General features: G+C 46.2%; 1 protein-coding gene across 1 annotated transcript in view; it reads left to right on the forward strand.

Moving 5' to 3' along the window:
• The first annotated feature begins 6,742 nt into the window (after positions 1–6,742).
• Positions 6,743–21,999, forward strand: part of Vwa2 (von Willebrand factor A domain containing 2) — a 36,742-nt gene continuing 21,485 nt past the window's right edge. Inside the window, exons 1-3 of the mRNA XM_008830226.3 lie at positions 6,743–6,799; positions 10,367–10,441; positions 12,178–12,311. Coding sequence (XP_008828448.1) covers positions 6,748–6,799; positions 10,367–10,441; positions 12,178–12,311 — 261 coding nt within the window. The 5' untranslated portion in view covers positions 6,743–6,747. The remainder of the gene's footprint in view (positions 6,800–10,366; positions 10,442–12,177; positions 12,312–21,999) is intronic.

Here is a 21,999-nt window from a genome sequence, read left to right on the forward strand (position 1 = left end):
GTTTGTATGGATGAGCTGAGACCCAGCTTTATAATTTTAAGGTCACAGCAAAACTTAGCAAAGGTACACAGACTTCCCATATACTCCCTGCCCCACCCTCAGTCTGCCCCATTATCATCCCCCACCACAGTGGTACATATTGCTACAGGTGCGGAGCTTACACCGACACACTTTGACCCAGACTCCATAGTTCAGGGCTCACACTCGGTGTAGCACACTCTATATGTTTGGACAAATGTATACTACTGCCCTACAAATCCTCTGAGCTTTGCATATTCCTTTTCCTCCCTTTTAGCCCCATGGCAATTACTGGCCTTTTTAGCTGTCTCCATAGTTTATAGCTTCCAGTATGTCATATACTTGGAATCATGCAGTAAATGACCTTTTCAGATGAGCTTTCAGTGACTGATGCTCACAGGTTTCCACTCTAGGTTTTTTAAAGATCTTCATAGAAGTCCTTCCTTAATTGGCAGTGATGTCTGGGGAAGCTCCTGCTGAAAATGCCTTTGTTAACCATGCCCCTACCTTGTGTCTCAGCTGCAAAGCATTTCCACCTCATTCATAACACAGGGAAGTGCCGGGCACAGAGAGATGCTTAATAATTTCCATTGGATGACACTTCATTTGTTATACAGATGGGAGGGTCAACAGTAAACTAGGTGCTTTAGAACAGTGGGCCCTAAACTTTGGGGCTACATACCACAGTAATTTTTTTTCTTTTTGAGACAGGGTCTCCATGTAGCCTCAGCTAGCCTGGAACTCACTGTGGAGACCAGGCTGACTTCCACCTCACAGAGATCTGCCTGCCTCTGCCGCCCAAGTGCTGGAATTCAAGGTGTGCACCACCGTGTATAGCCCACAGTAAAATTTTAAAAAGTGGTTGTGATTGGGAGGTGTTGATCAACCTTTTCCTGGAGAACTGTGAACAAATATCAACTTATCCCAAATAGGACACCAATGACATACCAAAGTAGGAATCCTCCGAGTCCAGTTTGGCAAGCCAGTGAGTTTACTGGGCTTGCTTACAGAGCATAGGTGACCCTAAAGCAAAAAGTCTCACCCCCACCCCCATGGATGGCAACTTCCCCATAGCTATATAGATGGAGTCTGTTAACCTTCAGTTAACCTTCCACACTCTCTCTAGCACCTCCTGAGACATGGTGCAGCTGGGCAGAGTAGCACACAATTGGCAGGGAAGTACAGGAGGGGCTGGATGAGGTCTCAGGTGAAGATCTAATGACCCTTCCCACCCTTCCTCCTGTGAGGGAACGTCCATAAGCCAGATCTTGAGGGTTGTCTTGCAGGTGGTCACGGTTGCTCTAAGGAGCTCAGCAATGGTGGTTGCGTTTGAAGGACAGTTCTCTGCAACAGGAGGGCTGCAGTAGAATTGCTCATTTTATTTTCCAGTAAGGCTGTTTTAAAACATCCCACATGTCAGCAACAAGGCCACCAAAGGATCTGGGGGAGGACTCTGTATGCCTAGTCCTGCACTCGGGACCCTGTGCCCTAGGATAACTGACTATATGCATTTGACGTCTCTTTCTGCATTTGCTCTTCCACCTCCCACACAGCTTTCCCTGCTGCTGTTTCCTTTTCCAGCAGAGCATTACCCCTCACTTTGCTGAGTATCATTGCTACCTGCAACCCTCCTCTTCTGGCATTAGTAATCTCTGCTCTTGAACTGGATTTTTCTGATTTTAAGTTAGAAGTGTTACCTTTGTGAGGAGTGGGGGGGGTGGTTCCACTGGGCTTCCATAGTACCCTGGCAATCTTCCCAAGCAAAGAAGTAGGTGGGGCCACATCCTTTATGGAGAGAAGGAAGCTGAGCGGCTGAAGTGAAGGAATTTGCCAAAAAGCTCAGGTCTCTTGGTAGCTGATTCGTGCTCTTTCTGTTAAACTTGGGTATTGTCATAGCTGAGAAGCTCTGGGCTGGACTCCAAACATTCGGAGTTTGCTAACTCTATGGCCTTGGGCTCCACCTTCTCCAGGACTGTTTCCTCATCTGTACAAGTGAATATGATAACATGAATCCTGCAGGCCCAGTGCTTTTAGATGAAATTGGTGAGTTCAGTGTAAGGCTCTTTTAACATCATTTGGAAAATGATCTTCTACCACTCAACAAAGTTTTTCTTACATTGCCTCACTGGTGCAATGGCAATTCTCCTGATTCTACTGATGGAAGAACAGATGTGGGGAGGGTTATGGCTTGCAAAGTCTCCCTCCTACTAGAAGCAGAGCTGGACTGGAATCTAGTTTCCTGACATAATATCCTGTGTGTGCTGTCCCCACCTCTAAGCTCCCCAGAGCCTCTTAACTCTTCACTAGAGTATGTGGGTCCTAAACAATGTAAAGCAGGTTTAAACAGCAGCCAAATGACCATGAAGATCTGTCGTACCAAGTTGTAGCAGGTGCAGAGAGCATGGGAGACCCTGTGACTTATGCCCAGTCTTCCAGGGAATCCATAGTGATGCGTAGTTCATCGCTTAGTGCTAACTTTTGGCTGTCAGACTGTTGGGTTCTGAAAAATCTGTTAACTCATTTTAGGGAGAACATGACTTTTCCTAGGCAGCCCTTAGAACATTTTCCCTAGCTGGGTGTGTTGATGCATACCTGAAGTCCTAGCTACCTGGGAGGCTGAAGCAGGAGGATCACGTAAGTCTGGGAGTTCATGCCCAGCTTAGGCAACATAGCAGTACCATGTCTCAAACACACACACACACACACACACACACACACACACACACAAAGAGGTTCTCTGCCTGGCATATCAGACTAGAAAAATGTTCACTTCCCTTGATTCTCTGGGCCTGGGTCAGATATTTTACCAAAAAGACAAGGAAGATAATTGTTATAGCAAAAGACAGCAAGGACTTCCTGACCGGGCTGGAGACTTTGACTTCTGATTTTAATCTTCCATGTCAAGTGTTGGCTGTTCTTGTAAAGGACTCAGGTTTCCATCCTTTGGATTGGAGGAAGGTATATAAGGGCTAATCTAATATTTGGGGAAGGAGTTGCATGTTCTAATGAAGTGGAAGTGGTTTCCTTTTTCACTCTCCACTTATCATTTCGGATGGTAGGGGGAGGTGGGCATTGTTTTGGAAAACAGCCTTCAGCGACCTCTGAACCAGACAGGCACCATCTTTAGTTCAGCCATGCCTGGTTGAAAAAGATCATCACAGCTGGGCTTGTTGCCTGTTGACCTCCCCTCACAGAAGGAGGAGCAGGGAGGGTCATGGAGCCCTCACCTGAGTATCCAGATGCTCCTCTCAACCAGCTGTTTGCAATTCTGCCCTAATAGCACCTAGCCTGGAGGAGGAACTAGAATATAGGCCAGGGAAGACTAGGAACTCCATCTATGCAGTCTTGGGGGACTCATCATCCACAGTACAGATCTTCCATTGTGTCTGCTTTAAGGTCACCCACACTCCTGCTCATAAACCCTTTACCCATTGCTCTATAAGGAAGCCTAATAAACTCATTGACTCCCCATTGGTGGAATCATACCTCAGTTTGTCGTTGGGACCTTAAGAGGAGTGGGTAGACGTTTATGTCTCTCCAGGCAAGAAATTTTGGCAACAACCTCAGATCCAGCCCCACAACCCCTTTTTAAAGGAATCCTTGGTTTGGCCTTCCTTTCTTGCTATGTCTGAGAAATGTAATGCCTAGTTTATGTTCGGTGGAATGATTCCACAACAGACTTCACTTGGTGAAACCAGGGCCCAGGCAACAATCAGATAGGAAGATTGGGCTGGGGAGTTCTGAGTCCATCTGAGACCAGCCTGGAAGTCTGGAATAGCATGTGGGATGAGCATAGGCAATGGAACAGAAGAAAGGAGGTGGTGAGAAAGGTGTTTTGTAATGGAAAGGACTTGACAAAGTGTGCTGGAAACAGGGTCTGTTCCTGCCTCTGGCTGGTAGATCATTCTCAACACAAAAGCAGAAGGCCCTGGAAATCTCACCGTGTGCTCCAGTGTGGGAGTTGATGGCAGGTATTAGCTGGGGAAAGCTGCCAAAAGGCTGGCTTCAGGCTGGCAGATGTTCAGTCATGCTTCTGTTCCTCTATTGCTTCCTGTAGTTCACAGCCATTTTCTGGAGCCTGGACTTCTGCCACAGTGTCCCCCTCTAGTCCCCTGCCTTCAGATCTACCCCTTGTCCAATATTCTCCTAGACTCTTCCCCAGAATCCAGAAGACGATGGATTGAACAGATAACTGGGAGGTCATAATGGAATCTAATCCACTGATTAGCTGTGCAATGTGGGGACAACTCTTATCGTCTCTATGCCCAGTAGTGTCACCTATACTAGGAATCATATGCCTTCACTAGCTGGCGAGGATTAGGAGAGGAAACCTAAATATATAGAGCCTGTTGGCAGCCCATAATAAATGCTTTCTACATAATAGTAGCTATTGACTTTTACTGCAGAATTCATCCTTATTTAAAAGACATTCCTCTAGGCTAGACATACTGCGCCTCTTAGTCACAACTTCTCAGGAGGCTGAGGCTGAAGAACAGTCAAGGTCAGCCTGGACAATATTGCTAGATCCCACTTGAAAAACAAAGACACAACCAACCAACCAAAATGCATAAAACAACTTTCCTTGGTGTAAGATGGTCGTTTGAATGTTGAATCAATAGTGTAAGAAAGTTCCGATAATGGAATGAGAAGAGAATAAACCGAGTATCTGTGATGATCGGGTGGGAAGAGTCAGAGTGCTAACTAACAGTTCCCTAGCTTGGCAACAGCATTCCTTCCTTTTATCTTGCTATAAAAAAGAATGCAGTGAGCATATGAACACAGAGATGCCCCTGGAGATTCCGTCCAGCCCTCTGCACACTGTACTACAGTGCTTTCATTACCCAGGAAGCCTGCACCTTGCCTTCTGTGTACTAAGCAGTACTTATTCCTGGTTCCAGCAGGTACCAAGACACCATCCCCAGTCCTAAGCATTTGTGCTTGGTAATCAAGGCAATCAGATCACAGGACAGTTTGACTGTGGGCTGTGTGACAGTTGGGGGGGGCGGGGGGCGGGGTGGGGAATGCCACCAGGGTTGCCAAGCCAGTACCATGTGACCAAACACTTGTAGGAGGCTTTTCCATGCTGCTTCTGTTTGCCAACCTAAATTCTGTTTTAATGAGCAGAAATGTAGGAGACTGAAAACATCCAACTGGGCAAGCAGAGGCACATATAGGGTGAGGTAAAGTTGCTTAGGTTAGTCTTGTGGTATGGAGGGCGAGGCCTGTATGTACTGGATGCCTTACCATGCAGCAGGAACCTCCTGCATCGCCTTCCACGTGAGCCACACTGCAAGCTGGAGATGTGGCTACAGGAACTGTCAGTTTCTAAATCACACACAGGCCTGACTCTCTGGCTCCTGCATGAATTCAAAATTAGAATCTGGAACCCCAGAAAATCACTTTCAAGCTAAGGACTACACAGCATAAGGAAGCCCTTTCCCTGTGCCCAGAACTGTCCCTCGTTTCACTGACTTACCCACCCTGTCTGATTCCCCAGTGGGAGGTGGGAGCTTGTCCTGCATCCATTGTGGGGTATAACGGAAACACATGCTGAGAGGAAGCAAAGTCCTGCATCTGCCTTGCTGGCAGGTCCAAGGGCTAGAAGCTGGCAGGAAGCACGTGAGCCCTTCAGCAGGCCAACAGCCTTCTCAGCCACCTCTCTCCCTTTGATAGCCCCTGGGAAGCTCCTGATGCTATGGTTCCAGTAACACACGGTGTCTGGTTTTCACCTACCTTAGCTGAGTCTCTTAATCATTTGAAGCAGCCCACTACAGAGACTCTCAGCTGCCAGGGGCATCAGATTTAGTTTGTTTCAGATATATTTTGAAATCCCATCAGATAGTGATTTACAAGTGTACCATCTCGGTACACATGGCATTTTGAGAGGTGGCTCAGACTCCCCTGAACTGCCCTGGCTATATGACTGAAGGAGCACATGGATTGAGAGACAGACACCAGAATTGTGTGTTTTTTGCCCTTAATACCTCCCTCAAAACCAATCAGTAATCAAACCCATGGAACTGAATTGTACCGATGCTTGGATGCATTATTAAGTGATAAGGAAAAGTTAGCCAGCTCATAGTTTGTAAATAATTTAGGAAGTGCAGCTATTCTTTGGCCCATCTTTTTAGCTAGAGAAAGGTTTCATGACCTGCTAGAGGACTTGGAAAATGAAGACACTAAATCCCGGTTTTCACCTTGTTGGCCTCTGGACTCATGAAAAAATGGAAGAGAAGAGGTCACATGGCCTGTTGAGGCCCTGCAGTATTGAGACTGGGGACTCTTAACTTTGGGCAGAGCATCTATCCCGGAGGCTAGGAAGGAACTGTAATGGATTCAGAGCAGGAGTTGTGTTTTGGAAAGATGTTAGATGGTTGCTTAAGGTTAGCGTGTTTGGGATAAAATCTTCATGGCTTTGCAGGAATCTTCATCTCTTCCAGGCCACTGTAATTATGTCAAAGGGGGGGCTCCCAACCCGGTCTCAGAACTCCCTGCTGATGCCTACTTTCTTTTCCTGGCCCTGTAGGTATAACAGTATGCCTTCTTTCCTGTTGCTTTGCAGGAATCTGCATCTCTTCCAGGCCACTGTAATTATGTCAAAGGGGGGGCTCCTGGGTTCTCTTTGTGGCCCGGGAAAAATTGGGTGCCCTCAGGCAGTGCATCCCAACCCGGTCTCAGAACTCCCTGCTGATGCCTACTTTCTTTTCCTGGCCCTGTAGGTATAACAGTATGCCTTCTTTCCTGTTTCTGGAAGCCATCTGCATTTTCCTGTGTTCCAGAGGTAAGATGATTTTTGGTAGAGGATAAATACTAAAAGGTTTGGTTTCTTTCAAATTCCATTGATTTTAGTTTTTTTAAAAAGTGTGTGTGTGTGTGTGTGTGTGTCTGCATGTGTCTGTGTGGGAAGGAGAGGTGCTGTGCATGCAGAGTGTGAGTGCATGCAGAAGTCAGAGGTTAATGTCAGGTGTCTTCCAAATTTGCTCTCTGCCTGATTTCAGCTAGACTCGCTGGCCAGCGAGCCCCCAGGATCCATCCACCTGTCTCCTTCCCTCACAACATTGCCATGCCCAGCTTTTATGTGGGTGCTGGGGATCTGAACTCAGGTCCAAGCCATCTCTCCAGCCCTGATTTTAACTTTTAAAAGTCTCTCAAGCCCATCTATATCTCTGCTCCATGTCAGCCTTCCTAGTTTAAGCCCCACCATCTTCTGCTTGGACTCCTACAGTCACCTCCTGATTGGTCTGTTGGGTCTGTCTGATACATATATATCTGATACACACACACACGCACACACACACGCACACACACACACACACACTTACACTTTAGATAGATAGATAGATAGAGAGAGAGAGAGAGAGAGAGAGAGATCCTAGACCAATTAGTAGTTAGGTGTGATCACTTAGGATTGGATAACCTATTGGGGGTTTGACCCTGGAGAAAACTGATTCTCCCTCTCTCAACAGCCATTGATTGCCTGTGGCTCTTCATGTAGGGGTGGGGCTTCATGAAATTTCCTCCATCCATGATGGCATGTCAAGTGGTGTAGTCATTATGCAAGTCTTGAGCAGGTAACCATACATACTGTTGAGATTATATGGATGTAGCATTCCTCCCATGTCTAGAAGACACTGTCTTGAAGCAAGTGTCCTGGCCCTCTGACTCCTGCAATCTTTCCAGCCCCTCTTCTGTGATGTTCCCTGAACCTTAGGTGTAGGGGTTGTGTTGTAGATATACCAACTGGGGCTAGGCACCCCACGGTCATTTAGTCTCTGTGTTTTGACCAATTATGGATCTTTGTAGAAGCCTCTGTCCATTGCAAAAAGAATATTCTTTGATGAGGGGTGGGAGCTACACTTATCTGTGACTATAAAGATACATATTTAAAATGCAGTAGGAAGCTATATTTTTAGGAAAATGGCAGTAGCAGGTTCTCCTCTAGGATCTGTGACCTCTCCAGCCATGTCTAGGTTTACAGTCTAGGCATGAGTACCCTCCTATTGAGTAGGCCTTAAATCCAGTGAGACAGCTGTTGGTTATCCCCAAGGCATTAGTGCCACTGTTGCACCATGGGGGATATCTTGTCAGGCCAGTCGTTACGATTCATAGGCTTTACAGCTGGGTATTTTGCAAAGTACCTTCCAATAGCATGAGAGCTTAGGGAGACTTCAGGTCAGTACCAGCTTGATTTCTCCAAGTCCTGCGTCCAAAGTGTGTGGTGTTTCCAGCAATTGTTGTACCTTCAAGTTCTGGTAGGCAACTAAAGGCAAACTTGTTTTGGGGGTTCTCTTGGACCCCCCAACCCACTTAAAGAGAGGTGTCCCTTGCTTGGTGCTGGGGATTTTGTTAGTTCATGGCTCCCAAAGCATTATCACCCCCATTTGTGTGTGTGTTTGTGTGTGTATACGCACACATATTGTGTCTTTTTAAGTAAACATATAATGTTTCCCCATGTCTTTTTCAAACATCCTTAGCGTTATTTAGCCCTCCTTCCTCCCCTCTCTCTTTATATTATGTTGCTTCCCCCTCCCCCAGGTAAGTACTCCCCCACCTGCCCCATTCTTAATACACTTAGACAAAATGTTTTCTAGACAGCTTTTGTCAATTTACAGTGCCACCACTGGGGAGAAAATTCCTAATTTAATTTCTCCCCAGTTATATTTAAATTTAAAATTTGATCATTTCAGTTTTCACATTTAAGCATTCTGGCATTTGTTTGAACACTTGCCCTGGTGCTTCTCTGTGAATCTGTCTCTTCTATGAATGTTAGTGTTTATGGCAGCGAGATGTTTTACTTGGCAGCAGGTTGGGGGGAACCTTGAAAGTACATGCCTGGATACAGAGCAAAGAACTACACTCAGAGAGGACGCAGTTACAGTCCCTAACCAAGGGCAGAAGTCTTCAGGATCACAATCTCTCCATAGCTGTCTATGTATTTAAAAAAAATAATGTCTCTGAGATTCACTTCATAGAAGTGGGGATTTAAAAAAAATTTTTTTATTGAATTTATTGAATTTTTGTGTATTTCATACATAAAATCATCTTTATACCCTCCTTCCCCTTTGGCACCCTCCCATACCCCCCCCCCATGGGAGTTCATACATTCTGTCATTTGTAAGGCCTATTATGCAAAGTTAGTGTCCTGAGGTATCCCTCAGTGCAAGTTCATCCACCAGGGTTTAGTCAGCTTATCTAGAGTCTCCCCCTTCAAGAAATCTGCTCTTCCTCACCCAGCAGTAATCAGCTTCCAATAATTCTTCCACTAAGATTGGGGCCTGCTGTTCATTTCCACCATTCTGTCTTGGGCTTTTGTCTGCCTAAGTTTGCATGGGTCTTATGCATGCTGACACCATTGCTGTAGGTTTGTATGAGAAGGGTCCCAGGCGCCTGTAGGACTATTTCTGTATGGTCATGCACCTCCTCCCTGGCTCTTAAATCCTTCCACCCTCTCTTCTGCTATGGTCCCTGAGCTCTGGGTGGGTGGACCTCAATATAGGAGTCCTGTCCAAGGACCCACACTCTGTAGACTCTTATTCTCTGAGTTTTGGCCATTTGTGGACTTTTGTGTTCCTGGCCCTCTGTTGCATGAGAGAGCTTCATTGATGAGAATTGAAAGATGCATTAATTTTTAAATGCCATCCGTGTGACAATTGGAGTGGGTTGGGGATGGGGGTAACTGAGCACTAAACCAGGAGAACACACAAGCTGAGCATGTGTGCTAATACTGAGCCATCCCCCTAGCCTGGTAAGCCACACCCCGCAGCCCTGTAAGCCACACTGCCCTGCAAGCCACATACCCCTGTTCTTCAAGCAGTACCTCCAGTCCTGTAAACCACACCTCCAGCCCTGTGAGCCACACCCCTTTCCTGCAAGCCACACACCTCATCTCTTCAAACTACATCCCAGCCCCAGCCACAACCCAGGTCCTGTGGACCATACCCCCTAGTCCTTTGAGCCTTCTTCCCAGCAAGCCACACACCACAGCTCTTAAGGCCACACCCCAGCCCTGTGAGCCGCATCCCCAGGCCTTTGAGCCACTCCCCCAGCTATACAAGCCACACACCTCCAGCCCTGCAAACCACATCCTCAGCCCTGTGAGTCACATCCCAGCGAAGCCTTTGAACTACACCTCCAGCCCTGAGAGCCACACATCCCAGTGCTTCAAGCCACACCTCCAGGCCTGTGAGCCACACCCCAACCCTCCCTGTGATGGTTTTTGGTAACTGAATATTGGACTTCTCCACATTCTGTTTTCTGCCTTGTTTCCTGTGCCTTCAGGTCACATAATGTGGAAATGAAGACTCTTCCCATCCCACCATGTCATGACTTCTGGTGTTTTCTCTCCTAGTGTCTCCATCCCTCTCTCTTCAGGAAGTCCATGTGAGCAGGGAAACCATTGGGAAGATAGCAGTGGCCAGCAAATGTAAGTCTGATTGACCTGCGCCTCCAGATACCTGCCTATTCAGACCTCTGAGACCGACCCAAGAGAAACCACGTTCCTCCTGCCGGTTTCCACTGCACTCCCAGACATCTTTCCAGAGTCGTTTTTCCCAAACAGCTCTGACCAAGTGACTCTCCTTGTTTAAAACAGTAGCAATTAAAAGTAACAACAACAAAAGAACTTTAGTAAATTTTTGTTACTGAATTTCTAAATTAAATTTTTATTGCCTTTATGTTGGGAGTGTGTGTGTGGGGGTGCCTGTACCATGGCACAAATGTGGAGGTCAGAGGACCCTTGCAGGAATGAATTTCTAAATTAAATTTTTATTGCCTTTATGTTGGGTGTGTGTGTGTGGGGGGGTGCCTGTACCATGGCACAAATGTGGAGGTCAGAGGACCCTTGCAGGAGTAGGTTCTGTCCTACCATGTGGGTCCCAGGGATCAAACTCAGGTTGTCAGGCCTGACGGCAAGACCTTTCCCAACTGACCCATCTTGTCAGCCTGCTTTTTTGTTGAATTTCTTAGCCTGAACCTCAAAGCCACTGTCACCTGACCACCATCTACCCAGCCACCCTTATCTCCTGCCATATTCCAGGCTCTTTCACTGGAGTTGATTCTTTTCCCTGCTCAAGCTGCACTAACATCTTCTCAGAAGCCCTGCCTGGCCCTTCTTCTCTTCTCTGATGAAACCCCACATCCACTCACAGCTCCAACCCTGCCATCTCCTCCATCCTCCTTTTCACCTCCTGGGTGTGGGGAGCCACACAGCCACACAGCCACACAGCCTAGCCTTTGTTCCAACCCCACTGCTTTCTGGTACTTTGGCGCTAAGAAGCCACTGAGTCACCCTGTGCTCTCCTTGCCTCATCTCTCCAAGTGGGAATACAAATACAAATCTCAGGCTGAGGAGATGGCTCAATGGGTAAAACACTTGTTGTGCAAGCATGAGGATCTGTGTTGGGATCCCCAGAATCCATGTAAAAAAATGAGTGTGGTGGTGTGCGCCTGTAATCCCAGCGCTGGGTGGTAGAGACAGTTTCCTGGGGCTCTGGTCAGCTAGTCTAGCCAATCAGTGATCCCAATTCAGTGAAACACCCTGTCTCAAAAAGTTAAGGTGGAGAGCAACAGAGGAAGACACTTGATGTTGCTCTCTGGACCACAGGTGCATGTACAGGTAGCTGTAGCCCCATCCCATACAAATCTTGGAATTGGAGGTGAGGGGCTAGGTGATAGCTAAAAGTACTGAATTTCTTGAGGTGATAGAGAACATTCTAGCATCAAGTGTGGTGATGGTAGAATTCATCAGTACCTATATTTTAAAAATTATACACCACAAATGGTGAATCATATGGTATAGTAATGAAATATCAAGATTTTCTAAGGTATAAGAAAATAGTCATCCGACTCAAGGCAGCTGTGAGGATAAACAAACAAGGGTCAGATATATCTCTAACCATCCTGAGGTAGAGGAATGGTGTGACCACTGCTGGTGGTCACCGCTGCTGCTTGAACTCTTGGATCACACAGCTTCACATGTCAGGGTGTCTGACTGTGTCCTGGATTAGATCATGACTCTCAAGGGCAGGGACCATGGCTAGCTCAGGAGTCCCTCTTCTCAGGGCTCACTCGGTGTGGCTCATAAGCAGACCATTACGTGGAAATCTTTGTAGCATGGAACCATTTAGTACAACCACCTTCATCCAGCCCTCTTGTCTCCAGTGATGTGGTGCTCGGCAGCAGTGGACATCCTGTTTCTGTTAGATGGCTCTCACAGCATTGGGAAAGGAGGATTTGAGAGGTCTAAACACTTTGCCATCACTGTTTGTGACGCTCTGGACATCAACCCTGAGAGGGTAAGTGCAAGTCTTGGGTGCCTTTGACTGCATGTGACAAGCACAGTCTTAAGCAGAAGAGGGGATAAATTGCTGTGGGACTGGGTAGGCTCTGGTGGGTCTGCTGGATGGCTTTAGTTGTCAGCTTACACACCCGGGGAGAGAGAACCTCCACGGAGGAATTGCTTCTATTAAATTGGCCTTGTGGGCACATCTGTGGGGCATTTTCTTGATTGTTAAGTAATGTGGGCAGTGCCACTCTTGGGCAGGTGGTCCTATGTTGTTCAAGAAATCAGGCTAAGCACAGACCAGAGGAACAAACAGCAGTGTTCCTCCATGGTCAGTACTCCAGGTTCCTGCCCTGAGTTCCTACCTTGGCTTCCCTTGATGATGGACTGTGAGCTGCAAGCCAAATAAACCCTTTCCTCCCCAAGTTGATTTTAGTCAGTGTTTATATCACATCAATAGAAAGTAACTAGGACAGAAACTGGTTAAACAGAACAAAAGTTGGTAACAGGAATGTGAGGTATTGCTGTGAGACAGACCTGACCATGTTGTTTTTGGGAAGATTGTGGAAGCGTTTGGAACTTTGGACTGGAAAAGCCATTGAGTGCTCAGAGCTTAGTGAGCTGTTGCTATGGAGCTTGGAATAGTTATTCTGAAAGAGGTGTAGACAATGGAGGCCTGGCTTATGAAGGTTCAAAGGGAAGCAAAGACTCTTTTAGGGCTGTTTGTGTGGAATTAAGAATTTTTGGAAGTGAAACTTTGTACTTCACTGGAACCGTTGATGCTGGTTAACTGGGGCTGAAAAATCAACTGTGAGTACCAAGAGAGCAGCATCATTGAGGTGAAATCTGGGAAGTATTTCCTTAGGGTCAGCACACACGCTATGGGCCAGAGGGCACCCAAGGCTCTAGCTCAAGCTGGAAGCAGGACTTGGTAATGTGTAAGTTTCATATATGTACTGGTCTTAAAGGCATAAAGGTTGGGGAAGATCTAAGGCTTGGCATCATGTAAAGCCAAAAGAGGCCCTTGGTGAAGGTACAGCCTCAGTTGCAGTGGAAACCCGAGCATATTAGAGATGCCAGGACCGTGGGATGACCACCAAGGCCAGCAGTAGATATGGAATGGAGTCGGCCTGAGCCTACAAGGCAGGCTGTGCGTGCTGTGGACGGCAGAGCCAGAGAAATGGAGCTGCCTAAACCCTTTGAAGCCCGGAAGACCGTGAGTGAATCCCAGATGTCCAGCCTTGAACTACTTTGCTGGACTTTGGTTTTGCTTAAGTTTGAAATAGGACAGTATTTAACTTGTTTTAGATTTTATAAGAGCCTCCAGTTAAGAGACTTCTTAAAGAGACTTTGAACTTTTAAAAATGTTTGAATTTTTAAGGACTGGGGCTTTTAAAGTTCTACTGTTTTATGCTGTAATATTAATATTGATAAGATCTTGGGGGGTAAGAAATGGAAAGGTCAGTGGTTTAGTAGCAATGAGTTTGTGTGTCAAGTTGACAAGGGGTCAATTGGGCTGGATAACTTTAGTTGTCAACTTGACACACCTGGGAAGTGGTACCCTCAACTGGGAATTGCTCCTGTTGGATTAGCCTTGTGGACTCATCTGCGGGGCATTTTCTTGATTGTTGAGTGATGTGCACAGTGCCATCCCTGAGCAGGTGGTCCTGTGTTGTATAAGAAAGCAGGCTGAGCATGGGCCAGGGGAGCAAACAGTAAGCAGCGTTCCTCCATGGTCTGTGCTCCAGGTTTCTGCCCTGAGTTCCTGATTTGGCTTCCCTTGATGATGGACTGTGCTGTAAGCCAAATAAACCCTTTCCTGCCCAAGTTGGTTTTGGTCAGTGTTTTTATCACAGCAATAGAAAGTGACTAAGACAGTGGGATTCATGGTGGGGGGGTCCCAGAGCTCAGCCAAGGTAGTTAGGCCTCCCTGTTGGTCCTCAGTTTTGCTTGCTTTGGTTGGCTGACTTCCTTTCAAGGTAGAGTTCTTCAGGGAGCAAAGTTCTGTGCTGTCCTTCCAGTTAGTGTCCGGTAGAGGTGAGAGAAGTGTACTTACCTTGTGGATCTGTCAGAATTCTTAGGAGAACGTCACATGGGATGGCTTAAATCACATGATAATCCTCTGACCAATCACAGTACTGGAGAAGACCTGAGTTCTGTGTTCTTCTAGGTTTGGGTCTGAAGACAGCCTTTGTGATCTCATTTCCCACTAGAGAGAGTGAGTTTAAAGTAGCTTTAAATAAGGCTTTATGGGTGGTCTGTTGCTAAGGTGGATTTAAGGGGTTGGAGAGCTTTCCTGTTAGCACTTAAAAACTGAGAAACTTCCACCCCAGGCTCCATGGGAAAGGGATTGAGTGCCTCCTGAATAGCCTGGAATTTTCATAGGAGGCATAGCTCCTGCCCTCTGTTCACTTGGAAAGCTCTTTTCTTGCCTGTGTGAATCTAGTGTGTGCGTTTCTTGTCCTTCTTGGCTTCAGTGTTGTAAATAGAGGGGGCAGCTGTGGCTCTTATTTCTACAAGGTGCATTTTTTTAAACATCCCAGCAGAAAAATAAGTAATTAAGTCTCCAGAAAGAGAAACAAGTGACCCTCAGCTACGTGAAGAGATGACCTAGCCTCCCTCAATGAACCAGCAAATCTCTAACACTGTACCATAAAAAAATTTTTTTATTTTATGCATATGAGTGTATTGCCTGCATGTGTGTAAATACACCCATGTCATGCAGTGCCCACAGAAATCAGAAGATAGCATTAGATCCCCTGGAACTGGAGATAAGGATGGTTGTTAGTGGCCATGTAGGTGCTGGGAACAGAACCCAGGTCCTCTGCAAGAGCAGCCAGTGCTCTTAACCACTGAGTCATCTGTCCAGCCCCGAGTGTACCATTTTTCTCTTACCAGTTGAGCAAAAATTAGAAGCTTTGTGGCACATGCTACATGGGCAATCCATGACCAGGGAGTGTGGAATGAATGGTACAACTTCCTTGGGGCCATCCAATGTATCCATCACAGTGACAAAGCCTGGATTCTCTGATCTAGAAGTTCTACTTCTATAGATACTCCCACCTGTGCAAATTAAGCCATGCAGTTATTGATTATAGTGTTATTTGTAGCCATAAGAGATTTCAGACAAGCTGAGTATGCATTGATAGGGGACAGGCAGCTCCACTAGATGTATTCATGCAATGAAACTCTGGGCGGATGCAGAAAGTAAACAAGGATGTAGAAAGGCACCAGATGAAGATAAACTCTAAGGTCTCCATGCTATGTAGAATCTTTTTACACCAAAATGAAGTCTTAAATTGTACTTATGAATAGGTGAAGAAACAAGAGTGCCTAGCAAGAGGCTAATGGCAGAGGCTAAGGATCCTATTAGTCCTTATTAAAACTGAGCAGATAGGGTTCAAGTCCAGCAATATAGGCTCTTTTATACTTTCTGGATTTTAAGTCATGTAAACCTACCCCAAAATGAAATAAAAAGATGGGTGTGCTGGTCTGGAAAGCCATAATTATTTGAATTACAGACTAGTCGCATATAGCTTGAGGAAGGTAGTGATTTTCCAAGGTGACATTTCTGGTTTAATCCCGTAAAAGCTCTTGGATATTGGAGCAAGCATGGCTGGTATGTGGACTGGGTTGTCTGGAGAAGGGTGTGTCACTTGGGAATGTGAGAATACTGCCCCGGAGTGCAGGCAGGCAGACTTGCATAGTCTCTGCAGACACTCTGGCCACACATCATTTCTCCAGTCTAGGCACTGGAAGTCCAGAGGTTCTGAGTATGATGTCAACCTAGCATCAGCCTAAAGGGGCCAGGGCAGAGGGCTGCTGGGTCTCCACCCTCCTGTAGACAAAGCCACCACAGGTACACTAGTGTGCTGGATAGCTTTAGTTGTCAATTTGACACACCTGGGATGAGAGAACCTCAATTGAGGGATTTCCTCTGTCCCCTTGGCCTGTGGGCACGTCTGGGAGGCATTTTCTTGATTGTTGAGTGCTGTGAAGGGCCCAGCCCACTGTGGGTGGTGCCACCTCTGGGTATGTGGACCTGGATTATATGAGAAAGCAGACTGAGCACAGACCAGTAAAGCAACGTTCTTCCATGGTCTGTGCTTCAGTTCCTGCCTCAGATTCCCTCAGTGATGGACTGTCAATTGTAAGAGTAAGATGAAATAAATCCTTTCCTCCCCAACTTGGTTTGGTTTTGGCCAGTGTTTCATCCCAGCAATGGAAACCAAACCAAGACCACTGGTTATTCCTGAAGGAAGTAGAATGAAGATCAAACACTGTTGATCTCAGCATAGTGTAGTGTGTCCTTACGTGAGTGGCCTGGAGACTCTGGCAAGTAGGAAGAGAAGAGAAATACGACAGATGTATTCTCTTTTGTTTTTTGAGAAAGGGTCTCCTTGTAGCCCCAATTGGCCTGGAACTCACTATGTAGACCAGGTTGGCCTTAATCTCAGAGGAAAACTTGAGGGAGTCAGTTCTTTTCTTCCACCATGTGGGTCCCAGGCATTGAACTCAGACCATCAGGATTGGCAGCAAGTGCCTTTAGCCACCAAGTCGTCTCACTGGACCTTATATTATGTACATTCTTAATATGTGTTCTGTAGATGGGGAAACAGACTCTGGGAAGGGGAAACAGGCTCAGAGAGGTGATGGCTGTCTCTCTCAGCAGGCAGCCTCTGGGCTAGGATTAAATGACAACAATGAAAATTCATTACAATTTTTTTTTTTTTTTTTTATGAGACAGCCCTGGCTGTCCTGGAACTCACTATATAGACCAGACTGGCCTTGAACTCACAGAGATCTGCCTGTCCCTGCCTCCCAAGTGCTGGGACTATAGGCGTGTGCCACCATGCCCGGCTATTATCACAGAAAACTGACAGCCAGCAGTGTGGCAGTCTGTGGTGGTAGGTGTGGGGCAGGGGGGATGAAGGACAGTAAGAAAAACGTGTCAAGAAACTTTTTGGCTAATACTATCAGGAGCAGATCAGTAGAATTAAGGGGATTTAACCTCATCTTTGCTGGGTATCTTTTGTGTCATTGTGATCAAAATACCTGATGGAAACTGTAAGGTTTAAGAAGACAGAGAAGGAATAAAGTTCAGGTACAGAGCCAGACCTTCAGCAGACTGAGCAGAGGATTTGTTCAGTGAAGGCTGCACAGCTTCTCCGAGGACAAGGAAGCTGTGTAAAGGTGGGAGGGGTTAAGGTAAATTTTGTGTTACTGGAAACGAGGCACACACAGCTGTGAAGTCTGGGCTGGGGTGCCCCCCCCCCAAGGTGCAGAACAAAGAAGCTGTTTTCAGCTTGGATGGCTAGCCTAATGACTAACTGATAACCAGGGTGCAAGGACAGCAGAGAGACATCCCAACAAGAGAAGTGGTTTGCCTGCCTCACTGCAGCTGTGGCATTCTACCAGGCCCGAGATAGGGCTGTGAATAACCATTAACAGTGGGACTGGGACAAGACATTTGTCTCAGGGAACTTCTGGTTTCTATCAGAAACAACTTGGGGGAAGAAAAGTTTTGGTTACTTTTCTGTTGCTGTGATAAAACACCATGTCCAAAGCAACTTATAGAGGACGAGTTTATTTAACTTATGGTTCCAGAGGGATGAGTCCATCATGACAGGGAGGCGTGGTGACGGAGGCAGCTGGAGCAGAAGATGAACACTCACATCTCCAAGCACATGCAGGAGGAAGAGAGATGGAGTTAGGGCAAGGCTATGAACTCTCAAAGCTTACCCCCCAGTAACATGCTTCCTCCAGCAAGACCACACCTCCTAAGCTTCCACGAACAGCAACACCAACTGGGGATAAGTATTCAAATTAGTAAGCCTATAAGGGGCAGTACTCATTCAAACCAACACATTTGGCTCATGGTTTCAGGGGGATTTGGGTCCATCCTGGTGGGGGAGGCGTGGCTGGAAAAGTGGCTTCATCTTTGGCAGTGAGAGCAGTGTGACAGACGAGGAAGCAGAGAAGGTGGGCTAGAACCAGGCCTGCTTCTAATGACCTCTTTCTGCCAGCTAGGCTTTGCCTCCTAAAGGTTCTACAGTCTTAACAAGCTGGGGACCAGTGTTCAAAATGTGAACCTGTGGTGGACACTTCAGATACAAACCATAATACAGGATATGGCATGGAATTTTAGGGTAGTGTCTATAACACAGCACTAGGGTATTACAGGGCCTGGAAGCTACCATATGGAGGGACCCTGGTTATTCTCGTGTGAAAGAGAGTGCAGAATGATTCCATCTGAAGAGGTTGGAACATGGGTGCTTGAGGAGTTTGATTTGGGTTTAACTTAGACTTTCCTTGAGACAAGGAGCAGGGGCTAGGGAGATGGTTCAGCTGGTGAAGTGTTTGCTGCACCAGCATGAAGATTTGAGTACAGATTCCCAGCACCCTCACAAAAAGCCAGGCATGGTGGTACACACTTGTAATTCTATTACTGGGAAGGCAGAAACAGGCAGATCTCTGGAGCTCAATGGGCAGCCAGCCTAGCCTGGTAGGTGAGCCCCAGGTCTGTGAGAGATCGTGTTTCAAAAGCAAGAAGGAAAGCACCCAAGGTTGACCTCTGACCGCTCCATGCATTTGCACACACATACAAAAGACCAGATGAAATGGCACCTGCTTGAGGGAGGCAGCATTTGACTGAACACACAGACTGGATGCTCTGCTGAAAGGCTTTGCAGTACAGTGATCCTGTGGCTTCAGGTCTCGTTTTTGCTGCTTCCATTTTGTCTTTTTTTGTTGTCTCCATGTGCAAGCGACTGGATTTGTACCTTACGTTGCTTCCCATAGTTTTCAGGAAGAAATTTTCAAGTAGCTTTAAGTTGAGGCTTTTATGGATCCCCCATTATTGAGGTGAGTTTAAAGTGTTTGAAGTCTTCCTTTCCACCCTTAAAAGCTGAGTTCACTTCCTGCTCTAATAGAGCTATGATTGGACTGGAGTGATTGCAGTGTGGTAAGAAATCTGGACCGGTGGGTTGGCCTCTGTGTGTACAGTAAGCTGAGATAAAAGGCAGAAATTTTGCTCCCAGACCACCAATTAAACGAAATGACTTAACCACTGACTTGGGCTGTTTCCTGTGTGCTTTGTTTTGAAGTTGGATCCTTCCTGTTTAACCCAAGCAAATAGACTCAGCTGCTCGCTGGTCTCAAAGGAGAGCCCACCCACCCCTTTTAACCAAATAGTTTCTCTACAGGATTCAACTGAAAGATGGGCAGTGAAAAAAACTCTTCACCCACACGTTTCCTAGTCACTGATTATCTCTGCTGTTCTGAGTAGGCTTGTTGATCCATTTTATATAGATACAGGAAATATCAATATATAGTTCCATCTTCTCTTGTCTACAAAGGGCATCAGAGTCTGCATTTGTCCTTGCTCTTATCTTTTTAGATCTATTACCTTGGAAATCTCACCATATCTGTATGTAGATTGTATATTATTTTTTATTGTCCCACCATAAGGATTTATCCAGGTCTAATTAGCCAACCCTATTGATAGACATCTGTTGTTACAAATATACTGTGATCTTATAAATACATCATTTCACGTGTATGGAAGAATATAGGATACATCTCCAGCAGCCATATGTACTTTTTAAAGTTTTTAAAATTTATTTTCACTGAATTTGTCCATTGCATCTATATTTGTGTACCACTGGTGTGCACCTGGTGTCTGAGGAGGCCGAAAGAGGCGCTGGATCCCCTGGAAGTGGCATACAGATAATTGTGGCCACCATGTGGGTGCTGGGAAACCAAACCCAGGTCCTCTGTAAGAGCAAGTGCTCCTAACTTCAGAACCATATCTCCAGCCCCACCTTCTGCATTTTTAATTTTCCAAAGACTGTTGACAAGTCCATACATGCTGCACCAATTTGCATTCCTACCGGCAAAGTCAAATACTGTTTCCCCTTGCAGGCACTGCATCTACAATTTTTTGCAAACTGATGAGAAAAAGTATTGCTTTCTAAGGCCAAACATCTTGCCATTAAAGAGCCATATGCATTTCTTGTTCTGTAATCTATGTTCATATCTTTTTCCCATTTTCTGATGGATTGTAGGTCTTTTACACAGTGATTCCTGGACACTAGCATTGTATTGCAGAAAAAATCTTTCCATTTTTTCTATATTTTTGCTTGTGTAAAAGTGTGTTTTAGCTGGGCGTGGTGGTGTACACCTTTAATCCCAGCACTTGGGAGGCAGAGACAGGCGGATCTCTGTGACTTCAAGGCCAGCCTGGTCTACATAGTAAGTTCCAGGACAGCTGGGGCTACAGGGAGACCCTGTCTCAAAAAGACCAGGAAAAAAAAAAAGTGTTTTAGCCTGCAGAATTTTTTTAGGGGAGGTGGAGTGTACAGATTTATCAGTATTCACAACTTTTAAAGAATTACAGACTGAATTTTTGTTCAGAGTAAAGTCTTCCACTTTCAAGCAACAAGGGAATTTCCCCAAGAGTTCTAGAATGTTCATGGTTAAATTTATCACACTTGAAGCTTTTTTTTTTTTTGTCTTTTTGATACAGGGTCTCCCTGTAACCCCAGCTAGCCTGGAACTTGCTATGTAGACCAGGGTGGCCTTGGATCTGTCTGCCTCCCCAGTGCTGGCATCAAAGGTGTGTGCCACCACGCCCAGCTAGCTTGAATCCTTTTGCAGTTTCTCTTTAAGTGTGTGTAGGTGCCTATCGAGTTGTCCCAATATTGGTCAATACCATCTTTTTTTTCCAGTGGTTTAAAATTGTCCCTCACCCTTATCACATGTTAAATTCAAGGGAAACCATGGAAGGCTTCTTTCTGGTAAACTTCTTGAGTTTCTCTACTGTTCTGACTCCTGGTGCCTGTCTCCCCACATGTCCACCCAAAACTTGAATTTCTTCCTGTTTTACATGCCCAACAGCTTCCAGTCCGTGGGACACTGGCTGGGTGAAAGAGGGCATCCATTCATTGTACCCCCCATGTGCCAGGCCTGCCAAGGCTTGTCACTAAGGAATGCAAGTAGAGAGGAAAAGGCCCTGTAGTGGCTTAAAGTGATCGCTTGGCCCATTTGAAGTCTTTGCCAGCACCGGCATGAGTGTAGTCAGTGAGAATGTGGTGTGTCTACGGGGTTTGGTGAACTGAAGGTTTGGTGCTGCACTTGGGCCCTGAAGAGGAAGCCTGACTGCTTACCGTGCTCACTGTTTCAAGCCTCATAACTTTACTGAGCTTTCCAGTTCCAGGTTTTCAAGGCATATACAGGGTTTTCTCCTATGGCCTCTTCAGTTAGAAAGCACATCTGTGTGAATTCACCAGGTCTCTCACTCTCTCACTGTAGAGAACCTTCAACTCTACTGTCGCTTGTCTCTTTTGGGGAGCTGGTTATTGTCCCTCAGTCTGACTCTCTGGTCTAGAGACCTGACCTTTCTCTAGCTTAGCAGGATCAGGCCAGAGGGACTGACCCTCAGTGAAGTATTAGTCACCAGGGATGGTGGCCGGGGGGATAGTTTCTGTGGAACCTTTGGTTGAGTTTGAAAGCATTTTGCTAACAGTCTATATTGGCTTCTGAGGAAGGAAATAAGTGGTGCAGTGGAACCTTCGAGACTTTCAAAGTCCAATGGCCAGACCTCCTTTCTTTCCTAGTCCTCAGCAAGCAAGCCCTTGCACAGTGTCATCTGTGTATTTGTCTTGCCCTCAGTAATGTGGGCATTAACTAGGCCTCTGTGA

Source organism: Nannospalax galili, unplaced genomic scaffold (assembly GCF_000622305.1).
Source record: "Nannospalax galili isolate Female #2095 unplaced genomic scaffold, S.galili_v1.0 scaffold974, whole genome shotgun sequence".
In the NCBI taxonomy this organism is placed as follows: domain Eukaryota; kingdom Metazoa; phylum Chordata; class Mammalia; order Rodentia; family Spalacidae; genus Nannospalax; species Nannospalax galili.